The sequence below is a fragment of the Vanacampus margaritifer genome, chromosome 1 (genome assembly GCF_051991255.1).
Source record: "Vanacampus margaritifer isolate UIUO_Vmar chromosome 1, RoL_Vmar_1.0, whole genome shotgun sequence".
NCBI lineage: Eukaryota > Metazoa > Chordata > Actinopteri > Syngnathiformes > Syngnathidae > Vanacampus > Vanacampus margaritifer.
This window is the reverse complement of record NC_135432.1, coordinates 29,921,705-29,940,381: the sequence shown is the minus strand read 5'-3', so window position 1 is coordinate 29,940,381 and position 18,677 is coordinate 29,921,705. Positions and strand designations below refer to the sequence as shown.

The following is an 18,677-nucleotide window of genomic DNA, read 5'->3' as shown; positions in this document are numbered from 1 at the left end:
AGCTGCAGTTCACACGACGCACTGTCCTGTACGTCTCATCTAGTCACAGGTATGCACAGAGTCCACTTTTTGTGGGGCATTCAGCTCGTAGCAATGGGTGTCCAGTTGGGGAACGCGTTCTTCTTGACTGTTCTGCCGATGGTGATAAAGGAACGATACGTTAATGCTACAAGCCAATCGGTTAGCAACCGATCCCGTTTGGAAGACAGCTGGCAGGTGTCTGTGTCCAACTTCTTCATGACTTACAGAGTCCTGAGTCAACTGGTTCCCATCCTTCCAGGCCTTTTGCTGGCATGGCTTGGGGACATGGGCTGGAGGAAAAGCCTGATTACGGTCCCATTGCTTGGCCTAATGCTGTCCCGGCTTGTGGTGCTATTCATGTTGATACTGGACTGGCCTCTCAAAATCTTGTGGGTGGAGGTAATCATCACTGGATTGTGTGGGGGCTCCACTGTGTTCTGGAGTGGCATCTTGACTTTGTTGTCGCTTAGCTCCACGGGGCAGGACAGATCCAAAGTGTTGATGAGAGCGGATCTTATCAGTGGACTATCTGGTGTTGTGGGATGTGTCACGGCCGGACACTTGTATGATTTCTCCGGTACGACCCTGAGACCAGGTGTTGTCACCTTGCTGCTGTGTTTTCTGCTTCATGCATCCTGCATGCTCTACGTGATCTTCTTCCTACAGGCGAGTGTTCTGTGGCTCATACTTTTAGTATCACAAATACAGCCGGAGGTAATTGGTTTGTTGACTTTATGCCGCCTGACAAATAACTTTCAGTTTAAGTTAATGGCGTCAATTTATGCTAGTGTATATTCTTTTACTGTATGTATTTAACTTTTGTCCAAGAACACTAGCCATGAAGAAAATAACTCAAATTCAAATCCGCCCTGCCTGACTATCTGTTAATACTTAAAACTTTTATTAAAATATATATATTTTTTTACCTCATCCATTCTGGATGAATCAGAAATTGACTCATGTCAAGACTAATCTAGAATAGAATACCTTCATTGTCACTGTACCACAAGGTCCAACGAAATTGAATACAACCTGAACAAAAGACAGTGGGAGACAAAACTGGAATTCTTTCTCACAAACCAACCTGGTCGAGCCTGAAGGTTTGTTTGTTGCAGTGTGTAAATACATCATTAGCTATTGTTTTTTTGTATTGTATTTTGTTAGTTTAACATTTTTGTTCACTTTTGTTAACAGGAGTATGAAAACCTAGAAAAAAATATTGTACATTTAAAACAGATATAAAATTTGTGAATAATCATGAGTTAACTTTTGAAGACATGCGATTAATTACAATTAAATTTTTAATCGCCTGACACCCTAATTTTTAATAATCTTTTTTTTTTTTTTTTAAAGTAGTTTTTTTTTTTTAAAAATGTCTAGGTTTTCATACTCTTGTTCACAAATGTGGGAAAAACCTTTGCAGGTTATTGCCAAGTAGTGAAGTCCATTATGCCTCCACCTACTCAAGACAAACTACTACACATCTTAACTCATTCACTGCCATTGACGGCTATAGACGTAAAAAATTCATTTGAACTATTTCTATTAGTTTAACTTTTTTTTCCACTTTTGTTAACAAGAATATGAAAACCTAGAAAAATATATTGTACATTTAAGAACAGATCTAAAATTTGTGATTAATAATGAGTTAACTATTGAAGTGATGCGATTAATTACAATAAAAAAATTTATTCGCCTGACGCGATTTAAAAGAAGAGAAAAGAAAAGATTACAAAAAATTAGGGCCGTCAGGCGATTAAATTTTTTTAATTGTAATTAATCGCATGACTTCACTAGTTAATTCACGATTAATCAATTTTTTTATATCTGTTCTAAATGTACAAAAAAAAAATCTAGGTTTTGATACTCTTGTTAACAAAAGTGGGAAAAAAATGTTAAACTAATAGAAATAGTTCAAATGAATTTTTGACGTTTATAGGCGTCAATGGCAGTGAATGAGTTACACAAAACATAACTTACTCATACATCCACATGTAGTCTGCGAAAGGCCGACCTATCTTCCTAAAGAATGCACTCATGATGATATAGTGATATGATTTGATTAATTTGTCAAAGTGTATGTACAGTAATGTATTTCCATGCAGGCAGGAGCATTGAGTGATAACAGGAGTTTGAATAAAGCCAACAATGACACCACATGTGACCATCCACGCAAAGTTGCGAACATAATACTGCTGTGGATGTCCGGACTCCTCTACAATGCTATAGATTCTTCAACGAGAAACGTTCTGGTCTTATTTCAGTTAATGGAGCCTCTTCACTGGAGTGTGACCCAGGTGAGTCCATTTTAAAATACCTGCTGGCTGTTGCACCATTGACGTTTGTGCTACAAGTAAAATATTTTAAATTTTTTAGTAAATGCTGATCATAAGCACATTGTATGACATTAACTCATTCACTTCCATTGACGGCTAAAGACGTCAAAAATTCATTTTATTTTTCATTCATTTCAGTTTATTAGTTTAACATTTTTTCCCCACTTTTGTTAACAAGAGTTTGAAAACCTAGAATTGTTTTAATTGTATTAAAACAGATATAAAAATTGGGATTAATCGTGAGTTAACTAGTGAAGTCATGCGATTAATTACGATTAAAAATTGTAATCGCCTGATGCCCCTACTTTTTAATAATCTTTTCTTTAAAAAAAAGTTTCTTTTCTTTTTAAAATTTATTTATTTTTAAAGAAAAGATTATTAAAAAATAAGTTTACATCCGTTCTAAATGTAAAAAAAAAATGTAGGTTTTTATACTCTTGTTAACAAAAATGGAAAAAAAGTTAAATAGAAATAGTTCAAATGAATTTTTCACATCTATAGCCGTCAATGGCAGCAAATGAGTTAATATACACACTACATTCGTGTGGTCTCTGTATCCTGGCTTCTTCCTTCAAAGCAAAAACACGACTCTTAGATTGTCCTATAAGATTGTCCTTCTGTCTGAGCCAAGGGTGTTAAGCGTGGTTTTGTCCCAATAATAGGGTACGAAAGGAATCGGGCCTAACAATCTTACACAAGTTCAATATTTACAACCACAAATCTTCGTATGTACTCTAGAGCCATTTGACTCCATTGACTGTGACATAAACAGAATGCAGCCATTTAAAGAAGCACTCTGACTGACGACCAAGGACAGCAGACAATGTAACTGGCAACTGCAATAGGGACGGGAATTTGTAAAAATGATTTTTAACAAAGTGAAGCACACATTTTCTGTGCATCCATAATCAATATATCAATGTGTTGCTATTTTTACAGCTTAGCCACACACAAGGATTTGCAAAAATATTTACCAGGTTTGGCATTTATGATTGTTGGCCCTGGCGGTTTTCTGTGTAGATCAGGCAGGCAAACTGGCTCTTTTGAAAATCGTTCATTTGCTGACTTTGATTGGAAGTGGATGGAGGAGAGAATGTATAGATTCAGCCTATTATTGCTACGTGTAGCCCACTCAAGCTTGTTGTAACTTTGACCTATGCTGCTCCTGCAGGTTAGCTATGGGAATGCCTCAGGCTTCCTGATTACACTCTCAAGCTTCCTGAGTTCCGTGGTTTTATCAAGGTGGCTCAGTGATTGCTCTCTGATCACTATCGGCTTGCTCTCCAATGCCGCCAGCATGCTTCCTATGGCCTTTGCCACCACCACATACATGTTCTTCATTGGTAAGTTATTTTGGCATTACATTTTTTTTTTTAATTATACCACTAAAAAGATTTTTTCTTAAATTTCTATCCAATTTTCTTCGAACTTGACACAGTGGTCTTTTTCCATCTTATGCACCTCGTGTATTTTCAAAGGTTGTGGTCCAACAATGTTAACACCAGGACCTTGTCTCTGTAGCCCGTGTCCTGGCACTCTTCTCCCTGATGCCAGTTCCGTTGATCTATTCTCTACTGTCCCAGCAAGTGCACGGTTCTTCATACAGTGAGTTATTATTTATTGGCTGGAGTTTGCATGTTCTCCCTGTGCTTGTGTGGCATTTCTTCAGGTACTCTGGCTTGTTGCCACATTCAAAGACATGCAAGTGTGAATGATTGTTTGTCTATACACCCCAACCCACGATTGGCTGGCAACCATTTTATGTCAGCAGGCATCGGCTCCATCTGACTCTGACTGTAGTGAAGATAAGCACTAAAGAATATTGATTTATGGAAATCTCATTAAACATGAGTTGATCAGTGGTATGTGTGCCAAGTGTCAGTGCGTACTTGGGCCAATTTCTGCTTGTAAGAATTTTTTTTAATTTCTTTTTGGAGAAGTTTGTGGAAGTCGGATTTATCAAGCGTTCTGACAAAGATGCAACCAAGGACCCAAGTAAATAAAATCCTATCCTAATAAAAGGATAGTAATTTAAATGATGATGGGCTTCCAGTCAGTTAATTAGTCAATAGTACCTTGGCTTTATAATAACACAAGCACTTGGAAAAAGCTTGCTTCTTTCATTCTCTTATTCCAATTAACTCATTCACTGCCATTGACAGCTATAGATGTCAAAAATTCATTTAAACTATTTCAATTAGTTTAACTTTTTTTCCCACTTTTGTTAACAAGAATATGAAAACCTAGAAAAATATATTGTACATTTAAGAACAGATCTAAAATTTGTAAAACAGATCTAAAATTTTTTCCACTTTTGTTAACAAGAGTATGAGAACCTAGGAATTTTTTTATTGTACATTTATAACAGATATAAAATTTGTGATTAATCGTGAGTTAACTATTGAAGTCATCTAATCTAGGATTTCACATTCTTGTTAATAAAAGTGGAAAAAATGTTAAACTAATAGAAATAGTTCAAACGAATTTTTGACGTCTATAGCCGTCAATGGCAGTGAATGAGTTAAGATGTGTAGTAGTTTGTCTTGAGTAGGTGGAGGCATAGTGGACTTTACTACTTGGCAATAACTTGCAAAGGTCACAATTAATTCAGCCTTGACAGCCTGGAAAATAGAGGAATGATGTAAACAAAAAGAAAGTGATGTTTGTTGCAAATAAAACATGTTTGTTGGTAAAATATATTGAAGTTCCCCTGACTAATAGTTACTACTGCTGCATATATTTAGCAAGTGAAGTGTTAAATGATAATGTAATGTTTTTTTATAAATAGCAATCTTTTCATCTGAGTTCCTCTCATTCCCAGGTAAAGTCCTCATCGCGCTGCAGCTGTCTTTGAAAATATCCAGTGCGGGAACTAACCTGCTGTACGCCAAGATTTACCAAGAGACTTTGAGTTGGTTCCCTGGCTTTGTCCTGATACTATCCGGCTTGATCTCCATTGTGGCCATCATACCCATAAGGTACGCTGCATGTGTAACGTATACAAACAAACACATAATATACCTGAAATGATATTGCAGTGCAGTACAAACAAAATTGAACAAAATTATAGGAACATGTGACTTGACATGCTTGCCTATACGATGAGTTTCAGATTTGTATTTTATTTTATTTATTTTTTTATGAATAACAACAATATCTACAGTATACTTCTTAGAGGGGTAACCAAGATGAATACCAGAGGGCTGTCTATGGGTGAAAATACGAGCATTTGTGGAGGTGAGAGAAGATCAATCAGAGCCACAGCGCAATCTGTGGCTATGCCCAGAATTGTACAACCATTTGGAATGTCCTGCAGAAGAAAGATTTCACTGCTATACGAAAGAACAAACGTTAAACAGGTAGTTCCAGGAAAGCAGCAGCTGTTGGTGACGCATAGCTATAAAGAAATACAGTACTGTCTAAAACAACTGTTAGTGACATCGGTTAAACCTGCAGAGAAAGGAGTGACAGCATCACAATCTAAAGTTTGCACAGGACACACCTCAGTATTTCTAGGAAAATGTTTTATGGACTGATGAGACAAAGATGACCCTTTACCAAAGAAATGATCTGGTCGTGAACTCAAAGACACAAGCTCATCAAATGAACTGAAGTCACTCACGGACATGTATGATAATAGGAAGGTAGAATCCAAGTACCCACTTCTCTATCTGTGATCTCTCTGGCCAACTTTACATCATCTTCTCATGGAAATCTGCTTGCAATTTCTTAACATATTTTGTGTATCTCGTCCAGAGTGCGAGGAGCCGCTTTGATAGGCAGTGATACAAGTTGGCTCTGTCCACACCCACAACGGCGCTTTTTCAAAAATACACCATGCTGCCCCAGCTTGCACTGGTCTGCGAAAATACCAAATGTAGTCCAGCTTGCCCCTGCGCAGATTTAGGCCACGACTCGCGCTTGCATTGGGCAGGAAAACAGAGCCTATACTTGAATCTTAAAAAGTTGCTAAATATAGCAAAACAAAAGATGTGACAAGTAATTATTTAGCTCTAAATTGTTACAAAAGGCATATTGTCTCCTTTAAATGTGGCAACTCATAGCTCTCTTCTATGTCTTTCCTTTTTAGAATATTCAACAGTAGACTGTCTTTTGGGTGCATCCATCAGGTCATTGAAGACGAAGAGGCGGGTCAACATGACCTTTTACTTGAAACGGAAGAACCCAGTGACGACAAAACTATTTGCAAGCAGTGTCCTTCCTGTGTTCAATAAAGGAACAGAATGAGAACAAGAATTTACCCTCTGAGAAAATAATGTCTATTCTGGGTTCAGACAGCTTAATATGATGCTTTGGCGTTTTCACATTTTATTTTCAATACACGCATTGCAAGTAATTAGACTGATTTCAAAAACAAAACTGAACATTATTTATGCACACACAAAGCAACTTTACTAAATCTGGAAAGTGGAAACTGACTGGTTTCAATAGTCAATCTAATTGAAAACCTCCTCTGTGTAACGCTGAGCAGATATTTGTATGTTTACAGATATAACTGATATATATATATATATATATATATATATACTTTATCTACTATATAGCCTATATCTGTATATATGTACAGTATATAAAGTATATTGACGCCTTCTTAAAATAATCGCCAAAGTCCTTTTTTTCAGCTTTTTCAGGAACCACAAACATATTGAACCATTTGCATCATGATTTATTTTTTTATATATTTTTTTTGTGTGCAAAAAAAAATGACTTTGGCAATTATTTTAACTCTTTTACTGCCGAACGTTATCCAAAAACAAACCCCGACTTGATTTCGAGCATTTTCACTCATCTTTCAAGGCATACAACAGAATATCGTGTGCTATGACTACATAAACATGGTGTCGCGTTTTATTCTTTCATTAGAAAAAAGAGTATGTTCCTAACTTATTCCGTTCTTTAGTAATCACCATTTGAAAATAGGTCATTTGAGTGACATTGAGTAAAAATTGAAAAGATAAGGAGAAAGATACATTTTCTGCACAACAATGACTTTGACACTAATCTTTTTTGTTTAGTGGCGCTCTGTGGATTAGATTTAATGTGACAAAGGCTTTGATCATTCACGTCATCCTTGAAAACGTTCTATTTCATCAGATTGGTCATGTTTCAGCGTAATTTCATACTACTGGGAGCCCATTGAAAAGAGATACAATACTGCCATCTGCTGGCCAAAGTAAGTTGTGTTTTGGGATTTTTCCAGCCCATTCACAAAACAGCGCTGCGCAACAACTTCCACTGCCCATTGAGAAAAACAAAACAAAACGTAGTAAACGTCAATTAACGTTTTTGGCAGCATTCATTTGGATTTTAGTATACGTCATTAAACGTTTTTGCCGGTAAAAGAGTTAAGAGGGTGACGATATGTTCATATGTACACTTGTATGTATTTCTATCAATTATCCTTGTTCTAATTCTTCAAAAGGAAATTCTTAAACTGCTATTCTCTGATATTTTTGTTGCACACCCCACAGCGAAGTATATCACCCCCAATGCAGGCATGCTAGGAGAGATAAGAGAAAAAAGGGGTGGGCAAATAGTGCTGCACTTGAGGTGCGGGATTGGTGCCTATCTTAAAAGTCCCATAGTATGAAAATGCACTTTAGTGGGTTTTTCCATCAATAATATGCATCCCCGGCCTGTCTACAATCCAACCACGTATGAAAAAAGTCAGTCCGCGACTTCTTTAGCTTTCTCTTCCTGTGCTGTCCTCACGACACGTGACTCTGTGCTGCTAGACAGCCAGCGAACTTAAAAGGAAAACTCCACACACAAAGCGTACTTTTCTTGCTTTATGAAGTTCTTTGCTCTTACAGACACAGCAAAATATGAATGTAAAAGTATCATGATTTTTTTCTGGTAAAAAGACAAATGTCTTCCAAGGCTCAAGTGTCTGGAGCATTTCTCAAAGGACTGTTTTGTTAGTGAAAGGCTTTTCAGAGCTGGATTTGCAACACGTTTAAACATAATGTATCGGTCCCAACAGTGTGACACGACTGCAAACGGGAAAGATGTAAGGTTAACATTTTTGATTTAGCCTTCCTTCCTATCCTTTCTAATAAGAGATGTGCACCTTCTATCATATTACTAGTGTATCTTTAGTGCCTAACGTGGGAGCTACATTTGTTGTGTGGAGGTTGTTTGGTTACAAGAGGTCAGATATGATAAAGCAGACGGTGGCTGGATAATAAGAAGCCGTTGCGTATTGTTTTGTCAAGATACAATCCGCAGTGGATAATTTGCCGTGACTGGCAACTCGCCACCTAGTTGACATGACTTTGTGATGCTAACCGGCCGCTAAGTGGTCTCGACGAGACAGCTTGCACGTTGCGACCGCGCAGTGGCCTAAGTGTGCACATTTGTGTTATTCATAACCGCTTGTAAATGTCTACAAGCATTCACGGCAAATCAGAGACATTCATGGCAAAACGATTACATTTTTTAAAATTGTAATTAATCGCATGACTTCAATAGTTAACTCACGATTAATCACAAATTTTTACATCTGTTCTAAATGTACAATATTTTTTATAGATTTTCATACTCTTGTTTACAAAAGTTGAAAAAAATGTGAAACAAATAGCAATAGTTCACATGAATTTTTGACGTCTATAGCCGTCAATGGCAGTTAATGAGTTAACCAGTATTTATTAAAATTTTACTCTTACCAAACTGCTGTATGATTAATATTCAAATTGGGGGTTCAGAACCTTTCAAGTTTAAATCCTACACACAGCTGACTGTGAGAAAATGTCATCATCACAGCATGTCATGTTTTTGAATGTGTGAACTAGTTCAACAGAGGATCCCATGTATTTTTCAAACAATAAACACGTTATAAAGGCATTTTATACACAGCTGTTATTTTTTTTATGAACACTTGGTGAAGAATCATCCCACTGAATTTGATTAAAGGGAAAAGGGAAGTGAAACCTGACAGTCACCTCCCATAGGAAACTATGCCCGGCTGTACTGCAGCATGTGCACTGTAGACTTACCAAGTACTGTATCGGAAAGTCCCGCCCACAGGAAATAGTCACGTTGGACAGGCATTTGTAGGGCAGGCTTCATGTTTCACAAAGGAAGAAGCTGTTAGCAAAACGCAACCGAACCTGGTAAGATTGTGTGTTTTGTTTTGTTTTGTTTTAATTCTCATTGCAGGATTCTTACACACAATGGTTCAGGAAAATATCTGACGGGATTGTATGTGTGTGTGAGCATGTTTGTTAGAGAGATTGTGGAACAAATGAAGATAATTCACTCTAAACTTTTATGGTCTGGTCAGCATGAATTTGTGTGTAACAAACGTCATATTTAATGTAGAGATTTTTGTTGGTCCTCCTAATGAGGAGGATGCAGGTTGACAAATTTAGATCTGTGAATGTATAAATAATTTTCCAACACATGATAATAATAATAATAATAATAATTCACCCTCATTTACCGTATAGGCTGGATGACCTTTTATGATTACATTAAATGATGTCCTATTTTAGTCCTGCTTTATATTAATTTCCTTTTTCAACCCAATAAGACCCACATAATATCACAGAGGAAGTCAGAAAACATTGGGTTTAATAATTAATTTAATGATGATAAATCATTTATGTTACATTGGATGTGAATCACACACTTTCTTACCTTTGCATCAAAAGCCAGTTTCTTCACAGTCCATCTAATCAATCTTCAAATATTTGGAGTAAAACTGCACTCACCTGCCTCTTCATTAGGTACGCTTTTATAGTCTACTTTGAGGTCCACTTTCATTGACATATTCAGAAAATTGTACATTTAAATATAAATATATACAACCATGTCCTTCATAGATGGGATTTTTTTTTTTATTTGCATAATAATGCTTAAATAAGTAAATAGTGAATTCTTAATGTATTTATTGGTAAACAAATGATAATAAATTAACCCTTATATAATAAAATAAAAAATGGTTAAAACCACAATTTATTAAATACAAAGGACAAAATATTGTTTTACTAATATTTTGTATTGCATTTTCAATGAAAGACCATTAACAAAAGTTTTTACTAGAGTAAAACAAAACAAAAACAAAAAATAAATAACATTGAAAAACATGCTTTAACTCCCGAAAAACATGCTTTAACTCCTTGCAGCGCATATTATAGGATCATGTAAATTCATAGCGGACCGGACTGAAAAACCTTTGCCCACCCTTTATACTGTACAGTATATAATGTAGAACTGTGTTGTATCATACTGTGAGGTACTTGATTCTCATAATAAGGATGGAAGAAGGAAAATATCTGACATTTTTCAGTATATTCCATCACAGTATTTACAGCGTTAAATGAATACCTCCCTAGCATTATTATTTTTGTATATGCAGATGTATTGGATTATGCAAGGGTACCTAATGTTGTGACTGTTGTGTGGCTTTCCCACAATTTTAAATATCTTTCTCCCCATGACTAATACGACTAACAATAGCACTTCCGCAAGTGCCACACCCAAAGATAAGTACTATTATGAATATTCCACCCAGCCTTGTGACTATATGCCATGTATACCGTTGTCTACTATTTGTCATTTTAACAGCGATACAATTGCAATATTGTGCTTCACATTGGAAGCTATAGTGCAAGGGGGAAAAAAACACAAGTTAAATACTTTAAAGCTGCACACAAGGAAAGTTACACAGTAGCACACACTCAAGACATTGTTTTGCTCCTCTCATCATATTTTCACCTGTCTGGTATGTACTATATATACAATATGTAAAATATAATCTCCCCCAGTCCTCATGCTCTTTTCTCATATAGAGTTATAGAGTTGAGATAGGGCGACTTAAGCAAAAATATTTGCAGTTTTGAAGCACATACCATCGGGCAAAAGTTTCCAACATGTTGATACAGCTCTGCTTTTGCAATGTTATGCAATGTTGTGTGATTGACTGTGTGTGTGTTTCTTTTAGTTTAGGATTAAATTCGCCAGTCTATTATTATCATTTAAAAAAATATATATATTAAATTTTTTAATTAAAATAAATAAATAAATAATTATCATTTTTTTCAAACAATTGCTAAAGGGGTTGGGAAAGTTCTGAGGTAAATATAGCAACCAAATTGGGAAGTTAGCAACGCTGACTGTGCTTTTAGCTCCTCTCTCTTTGCAGCTATGTTGTTATTGCGAGCAGTGTACACTGTACATCAGTGGGGATACACTTTGAATTGTGGAAGCCCCTGAAACCCCCCAAAAAAACTTTCCAAATAAAATTGTCATGTCTGGGAAGATCTGGCTTTGGTTGAGGATCCCGATTGGTCCTGAGTGGATTCCTGCCCTTCCGCAGGCTGACCAATCCGGGCCCTCAGCCACTTGTGCCTGACCCCAGCTGTGATTAGTTACCCTAATTTGTGTGGGTGTATTTAATTCCCGGGTGGTGATCAGTTCAGTGTGGGATCATTGCCGCTTGTCACGGCCACCGGAGTGCTGGCTGTCATTTTGATTTTTGTAACTTTTCAGTTCCTTGTTTATTTTAATACTAACCAGTACCCTGGTTAGTGTTTGTTTGTAAAATAAAGCACGCCAGTCTCGCCTGCACTCCTGCTGTGGTTCTCCTGCCTCCCTGCATTTTGGGTCCTCCACTCCACACGCCGACAAACACCATGCCGCTCCGTGACCACACAGTGACCAAAATAGATTAATCGGCCAATAAATTTTTTTGAGTTAGTTTAAAATGATGTACGGAAACGTATTGCCCACACTGTATATTTATTAGGAAATATTTACGAACTAACTAATTAAAACAATAACAACAACAAAGTCTTAATTCAGGTTGAAGTTTATGCTTTAAAGTGGAAGTAAATCCCCCCCAAAATAAAAAAAATATTGCCAATAATATGTTCTATGCAGCCACAAGTAGTTTAAATATGGTATTCTGGTTAATATTGTGTTAGTGGAACATGAGTTGTGCAGCAAAATCCAGCCGTTTTTATCCATATCAGAAGGTGGCCATTTTGCCACTTGCTGTCCAGTTGTTCAGGTCTCAGGTAACAGCCAATCACAGCTCAGCTTCGGAAAACAGGTGAGCTGTGATTGGTCGATGCCTGAGCCCTGAACAACTATAATGTCATCTTCAGTTGACAGCAAGTGCCAAAATGGCCGCACCCCCGAGATGGATAAAAACAGTTGGAATTTGCTGCACAACTCATGTTCCACAAATGTAATATTAATCAGCCAGGAGGATCATTGGGTTGCGAATGGGGAGAGGGTTGGGCGTGGTCTGGCTGTGATTGACAGCAACAACTTGATAAGAAGCTGTTTAAGGAGGCGTGTATGAGAATGAGCCGGTGGGTGGCGGGGGAGACTACGTCATGCGCCACAAGTAACGTAGTTTAGAACTTCTCGTGTAATGAGAGGACAAACAGGCAAATTGTGTTTATCCCAGTGTGCAACCTTAAGATGGCACCGAACACACGGTTTTTGACCCAAATTCAAGCTTTCAACAAACATGCACTAAAATGTCAAAAATAATGACCAGGACATGTAGACAGCATTTGTAGACACCAGTTTATCAGCAAAAAAAAGAAGTTGATTTTGTGTTGACTTACTCTTTAAGAAGTTTGTTTCATAGTAGGTGTGCGAGTATGCTTGGATCAGGTCAAGTGCTGTATGATGGTTTCTCTGCAGCTATTCTTTCACTTTTACTTGTAATCTGCATGGTATTTGTCATTTGTAATCATACAAAATCATCTTTGTATGTTATACTTACAGCTAGGACAATGAGGCCCTTCCTCCTCCTCCTGCTTCCCTGTCTTGATGTGTGTAGCGTACAGGGGGCTTCAGATTTCAGAATCTGTGCCTTCAACCTTCAACATTTTGGGGAATCCAAAGCCAAGAAGCAGGATGTCATGCAGACGTACGCTAAGGTAAGGCGCCTCACTGCTGATGAACTTGGCTGTCACTCAAAAAGGGGGAGTATCATAAAAAAAAAGAGGTGAACTGTTCGTAGTGTCAAGGTACAGACGGATTGTGCTCAGATTAAAGGAGACTGCTAGTTTGCTTCGATTATCTAACAACACCAAATATTACCTAAACTACTGTATCCAGTAGTTAAATTGCCCAGCACTCACAACCCACCTTCCCATCAGGCTCATCAAATTTGTTATGCTTTCTCTCTTTCATGACCTCTTGCAGATAATCACCCGGTGCGATGTGACTCTGCTTCAGGAAGTGAGAGACAACAGAGAAAAAGCTTTGCCCCAGTTACTTGAGCGTCTTAACAAGTGAATAAAAGATTACACATGCATGCACAAAGATGTTTGATCAATACGTCACCCCTTCTTGTCCCTGTCTGTTAATATATGATTCATTTTCAGGTATGACCTTTATCATGAGTATAAAGCTGTGGCGAGTGAGAGATTGGGCAGGTCTGAAAGCTACCAGGAGCAGTATGTGTTTGTCTACAGGTAAGCAAAATACACATAAACACACGTCAGCTCAGTGTACGAATCTGACAGAAGTGTGATGTGTGCAGGACTGATACAGTCACAGTCACGGGCCAGTATCAGTACCCTGACAACAGGCAAGGAGATGTTGATGCGTTCTCCAGAGAGCCGTTTGTTGTCCGCTTCAAAGCTCCTAAGACAGGTCAGTCTGCTGACACGTCTTCCAAAAACTTCAGCTGCATGGGAAAAAAAGTATACATGTGGGACAGAGGTGCGTCCATATTCTTACACTCTTCGATTTTTACTTGCGTCTTCAGCAATTAAGGAGTTTGTCCTTATCCCGCAACACACCAGTCCAGCTAATGTCTCGAAGGAGCTTGATGCACTTTATGATGTCTTGCAACATGTAAGGAGGATGTGGAAAACTGAGGTAAAACGTCATATCTATCTATCTATCTATCTATCTATCTATCTATCTATCTATCTATCTATCTATCTATCTATCTATCTATCTATCTGTCCGTCCGTCCGTCCGTCCGTCCGTCCATCCATCTATCTATCAATTTATTTTTTTGCATTTGATCTGTGTTATATATACTGTATCTAAAACTGCAGCAAAGATTAGTCCTATTGGAAGTTGTCATGGAGACTATTTTAACACTTTATAGAGCGTAGAAAAGTAGAAACACTCGACCCTCGGTCAGTCAGGGCAGAGCTCAGCTAACTAAACCTACGGTAGGTAGTGGTCGAAACGGTCATGTTGACATCCATTCTTGGTGAGCAGAGAGATGAACGATCAGGGCAGTCGTTAAACTGAACGGAAAGGGAAAGGAAAAAGGAAAGGGAAGGGAAAAAAAAAAACAGAACGGAACCAAATTAACTAATTCACTGCCATTTTTACTATAGATGTAAAAAATTCATTAGAACTATTTCTAATAGTTTAACATTTTTTTTCCATTTTTGTTAACAAGAGTAAGAAAAAAAAATATTGTACATTTAGACCAGATATAAAATTTGTGATTAATCATGAGTTAACTATTGAAGTCTTGCGATTAATTACAATTAACATTTTTAATCTCCTGACACCCTAATTTTAACAATCTTTTCTTTTTTTTGAAAAAAGATAATTTTAAAAACGAAAAGAAAAGATTATTAAAAATTAGGTCGTCAGTCCAAAAAAAAGAAAAAAAAAGAAATTAGGTCGGCAGGCGATTTTATTTGTAATTAATCGCATGACTTCAATAGTTAACTCACAATTAATTACAAATTTTATATCTGTTCTAAATGTACAATAAATACTTTTTTCTAGGTTTCCATACTCTTGTTAAAAGTGGAAAAAATGTTAAACTAACAGAAATAGTTCAAATGAATTTTTGACGTCTAAAGCCGTCAATGGCAGTGAATGAGTTAACTCACAATGCCACAAAATTATGCACAAGAAAAAAGAAAAACACACACAACTACACAACAGGGAAAGACAAACAAGAAGTAACAGTAATGCTAAAACATGAAATTAGCTATAACGAAAGTCGCTAGCAGGCTATAGCTATTCACTATGCAGCTCGGCATGCTGGGAAAGTCCTCCTCTTTCTTTTAAATTTCAAATTTTCATGACAAACAAGTTACATTACAGATTGAAATATTTAAGTAAACCTAATAGAAAGCCATTTCATAAAAAATGAACTAATGATATAATAAAAGAATAATAATATTGTGTGAATATGAAAAGCCTGGCATGGCTTCCTCTGTTTGTATGTCACAGTTACAAGCACATTCACTAGTCAAGTCAGTGAACATATTTTTTTTGTGTGTGTGTGTACATTTAACAGAAGATAATGCTTCTTGGGGACTTCAATGCTGACTGTAGCTACCTTTCCAAGAGGAGCCGCGGGAAATTGCCCTTGTTTACAGACAAGAGTCTGTTCTGGTTGATGCCTGAGAAGACGGACACCACCGTCCGAGAGACCACCTCCTGCGCCTATGACAGGTAAACGAGTCACAACCAAGTCCTACATATCCTCTACTGTATATGTGAAATCATTGAATTTGAATACAAATAATTGGAAAAAGGGAAATATGGAGCACTTCCATTTGAGGGAAAGTAAGACATTTATTATTCTTTTTTTTCGTTATTTATTCACGTTTACCTAAAATGATATTTATGGTATATTTATGGTATTTTTGTGTGTTTCATCAGGATTGTTGTGCATGGTGACACATTTGCCAATGCAGTTGTACCCTTTTCAGCCAAGCCATTTAACTTTCAAATGGAGTATCGTCTCTCAGAGGAAGAGGTAACTCTCTGCATGTTTCTATGACTGCATTTAATGTGACATTTTGATTTATATTGAAATAAAACATCATTCGAATCTAAGTTAAACTGGAGAATGATAATGTTTTATTTTCTTTTCTGCGCAGGCGCTCAAGATCAGTGACCATTACCCCGTTGAGGTCCTCCTGAAGAACAATGCATCACAAGTCTCCTTGAGCCTCTTGCTTGTCTCACTTCTTCTATTCATCTTCAGATGAATCAACCAGTTTGAATGGAATTCTATCGGAGTTGGTGTGGTGTAGTATCGTGAAATTAACAGATTTTCTTAAAACCATTTTTCAGGTATAGACAGGGCAAACTTTCTAACCTCACAGAAGATCTCTTGATCTCCTGCAATGACCTCAATGCTGGAAGTGTAAGCTTCTTTTCTTTTTCTTTTTTTTTTTAACATTTTATCACTTTTCTAGTGCCTTCTTATTGACTAACCAGGAGTGGCTTTTTTTTGTTGGTATCAGCCAGAACAAATATTATAGTGAAATAGTATTGACACAGTATTAATTAATTAAGCATTTCTTAAAATGTCGCGTTGTAATACAGTAAAATTATGGCTTTTGTATGAATTATTATAATAGCGTTACACATGTACCGTATGTTAATCAACTTTTTATTTGAAATGTTTTGATGTGTTAGTTCAAAGCTGTACTTCATCACGCATCTATCAGTATTTAATTCTAAACCAAAATATGTGCATGATGCACACATTATCTTTCATATTGGAAGAGATTGTGGTTGTTATGCTTAAAGCAATGTTTGCTTAGTGTTTGTATGCAAAATATCCATATCAACACAAATGAATAAACAACACTGCCTATTGCAGTTTTGCTGGATTGCAAGAAAACACATAGAATATATTCAGACGTATGCATTGCTGCTGGCCAACATATTCACCCACATCAGCTATAATCTACTCGGCAAACAAGGAAAGAAGCAAAGGAAAAGCGTAAGAGGATGAAGTTTGCGTTCAAATCTTTTTCATAAATGCATATTATTGCCAGCTATCATTCCAAATTGCAAACATGTAAATTTCATGAATTTGTTAAGGGGAGTCAGGAAATTGTGACTTCCTCCGTCTTTATAAATGCATTAGTTGCGTTCTGTGGTTTACGCCATTTTGTTGCAGCACAATGGTGTCTTTCCATTGCACCATGATTCACGACAATGAAGGGCGAAAACTAACACCTTCAATTCCTTACCCGTTAGAAACTGGCATCATTGCGTAAAGGAGAATGAGAAAACCACCGTCAGTTAACAAAGTTCATTGCTACATCTACAAATGCAAGTTGAATCTCTACCATACAAAGCAAAATCCATCAACAACAACATCCATGCTATCTATCTGCTAAACATGATTAGCTCCATGTTTTGTTGTACATTTATAATGCTGGGAAGCGGTGGGAGCATGCAACTGATCTGGCTACAGTGATCAGAGCTCTAAATTTAGTCTTTCAATTGAACACATAGTCGCGGTGTGCACGAGTCTTACCACGCTGTAAAAAAAAAAAAAAAGAATTGTTTGCTCAACGTGAAAGATAGAAGGAACAATATTTAGTCATGTTTGTAACTTTTCTCTCATTAGTTAGATAAGGCTTCTTGTGGCATTAATTAAAATATACTTTAAGGGTACCATGTGCAGTTCAAAAAGGTCATATTCATGCTTTTTCCACATCCTGCATGCTCCACCAATGCCCAAATGAGTACAAAGTGCCCTCCCTGACGTATTTACTTCCACTGTGCCTATCAGCTTGTTTCTTCCCTTCAGTGTGTTGTGTTCAGGCGAACACGCCACAATTTCTTGGGTGGAGTGGCACCATGCACGAGTTTAACACAGAGGCTGCAGTTACATTTTAGGCCACAAGTGGCAGTTGCGAGTATAAAAAAAAAGTGACCAACTCCTCAATGATCCTTTAAAACATACTGTACATGGAAATTGCTACATCTTTGTTTTTATTCTAACCAACAGCTCTTTATTTTTATTTTTTAACAGTGTGGGGTTTGTGGCCACTGGCTAGGGCAGAGGTGGGCAATCTCGGTCCTCGAGGGCCGAAGTCCTGCAGGTTTTGTAGGTTTCTCACTTCCAACACAAGCTGATTCCAATCAACAGGATCGTTATCAGGCTTATGCAGAGCTTGCTGATGAGCTGATCATATATCAGCTGTGTTGGAGAAGGGCAACACGCAAAACCTGCAGGACTGCGGCCCTCGATGCCCACCTCTGGGCTAGGGTGAGGTCCTGATCAGAAGCAAGTAGCCGTGCACTGCCTGCTTAGAGTTCAGAAATAAGGGGGAAATGGACAAAAAATAATCACAACGTGCCTGTTGCCGAGATGTGGCAGTTAATAGTTCTGTAGAGAAGTAGGCTATAGTATTAGTGTGAAGTCTTGCAAGAATGCCGCCAGCAAACGTTGTTTGGGAATGTCACCCTTTTTATTTGTCTTAATCAAACGGCGACTGTTGGCCGTAGCCGACGGCGAAACAAGATTCAATTCACGAGCGGCGAGCAGTAGCAGGAATAAGCGAAGTGCGCATCTCGGCAGCACGGTGCATTATGGGT

At 37.4% G+C, this 18,677-nt stretch overlaps 2 protein-coding genes across 3 annotated transcripts; both read left to right on the top strand.

The window, feature by feature from the left end:
* LOC144033951 (solute carrier family 46 member 2-like) lies at nucleotides 1-6,747 on the top strand. Of its 2 annotated transcripts, XM_077542390.1 has the most exons (6): nucleotides 1-49; nucleotides 2,127-2,318; nucleotides 3,529-3,700; nucleotides 3,879-3,962; nucleotides 5,179-5,335; nucleotides 6,448-6,747. In XM_077542390.1, the coding sequence occupies exons 2-6, from the start codon at nucleotides 2,223-2,225 to the stop codon at nucleotides 6,590-6,592; spliced, it is 654 nt and encodes a 217-aa protein (XP_077398516.1). In that variant the 5' UTR covers nucleotides 1-49; nucleotides 2,127-2,222; the 3' UTR covers nucleotides 6,593-6,747. The 2 variants fall into 2 exon arrangements, with proteins under 2 accessions (XP_077398516.1, XP_077398509.1); XM_077542383.1 differs by lacking the exon at nucleotides 1-49 and having other exon boundaries at nucleotides 2,013-2,318.
* A 2,671-nt stretch (nucleotides 6,748-9,418) lies between these two features.
* Nucleotides 9,419-16,943, top strand: dnase1l1 (deoxyribonuclease I-like 1). Its single transcript, XM_077546336.1, has 9 exons — nucleotides 9,419-9,490; nucleotides 13,122-13,276; nucleotides 13,545-13,633; nucleotides 13,727-13,816; nucleotides 13,885-13,997; nucleotides 14,113-14,225; nucleotides 15,625-15,782; nucleotides 15,993-16,089; nucleotides 16,214-16,943. Exons 2-9 carry the CDS (start codon nucleotides 13,130-13,132, stop codon nucleotides 16,322-16,324), a joined length of 918 nt encoding a protein of 305 aa, XP_077402462.1. The 5' UTR covers nucleotides 9,419-9,490; nucleotides 13,122-13,129; the 3' UTR covers nucleotides 16,325-16,943.
* Nucleotides 16,944-18,677: the final 1,734 nt, after the last annotated feature.

What these genes read in the sequence shown, in the direction of transcription:
- dnase1l1 (XM_077546336.1), top strand. Translation starts at nt 13,130, where the DNA reads ATGAGGCCCTTCCTCCTCCTCCTGCTTCCCTGTCTTGATGTGTGTAGC. An exon ending in CAGTATGTGTTTGTCTACAG is followed by an intron (nt 13,817 to 13,884) that starts GTAAGCAAAATA and finishes TGATGTGTGCAG; the next exon opens with GACTGATACAGTCACAGTCA. An exon ending in ATCGTCTCTCAGAGGAAGAG is followed by an intron (nt 16,090 to 16,213) that starts GTAACTCTCTGC and finishes TTTTCTGCGCAG; the next exon opens with GCGCTCAAGATCAGTGACCA.
- LOC144033951 (XM_077542383.1), top strand. Translation starts at nt 2,121, where the DNA reads ATGCAGGCAGGAGCATTGAGTGATAACAGGAGTTTGAATAAAGCCAAC. An exon ending in AGTGCACGGTTCTTCATACA is followed by an intron (nt 3,963 to 5,178) that starts GTGAGTTATTAT and finishes TCTCATTCCCAG; the next exon opens with GTAAAGTCCTCATCGCGCTG. An exon ending in GTGGCCATCATACCCATAAG is followed by an intron (nt 5,336 to 6,447) that starts GTACGCTGCATG and finishes TTTCCTTTTTAG; the next exon opens with AATATTCAACAGTAGACTGT.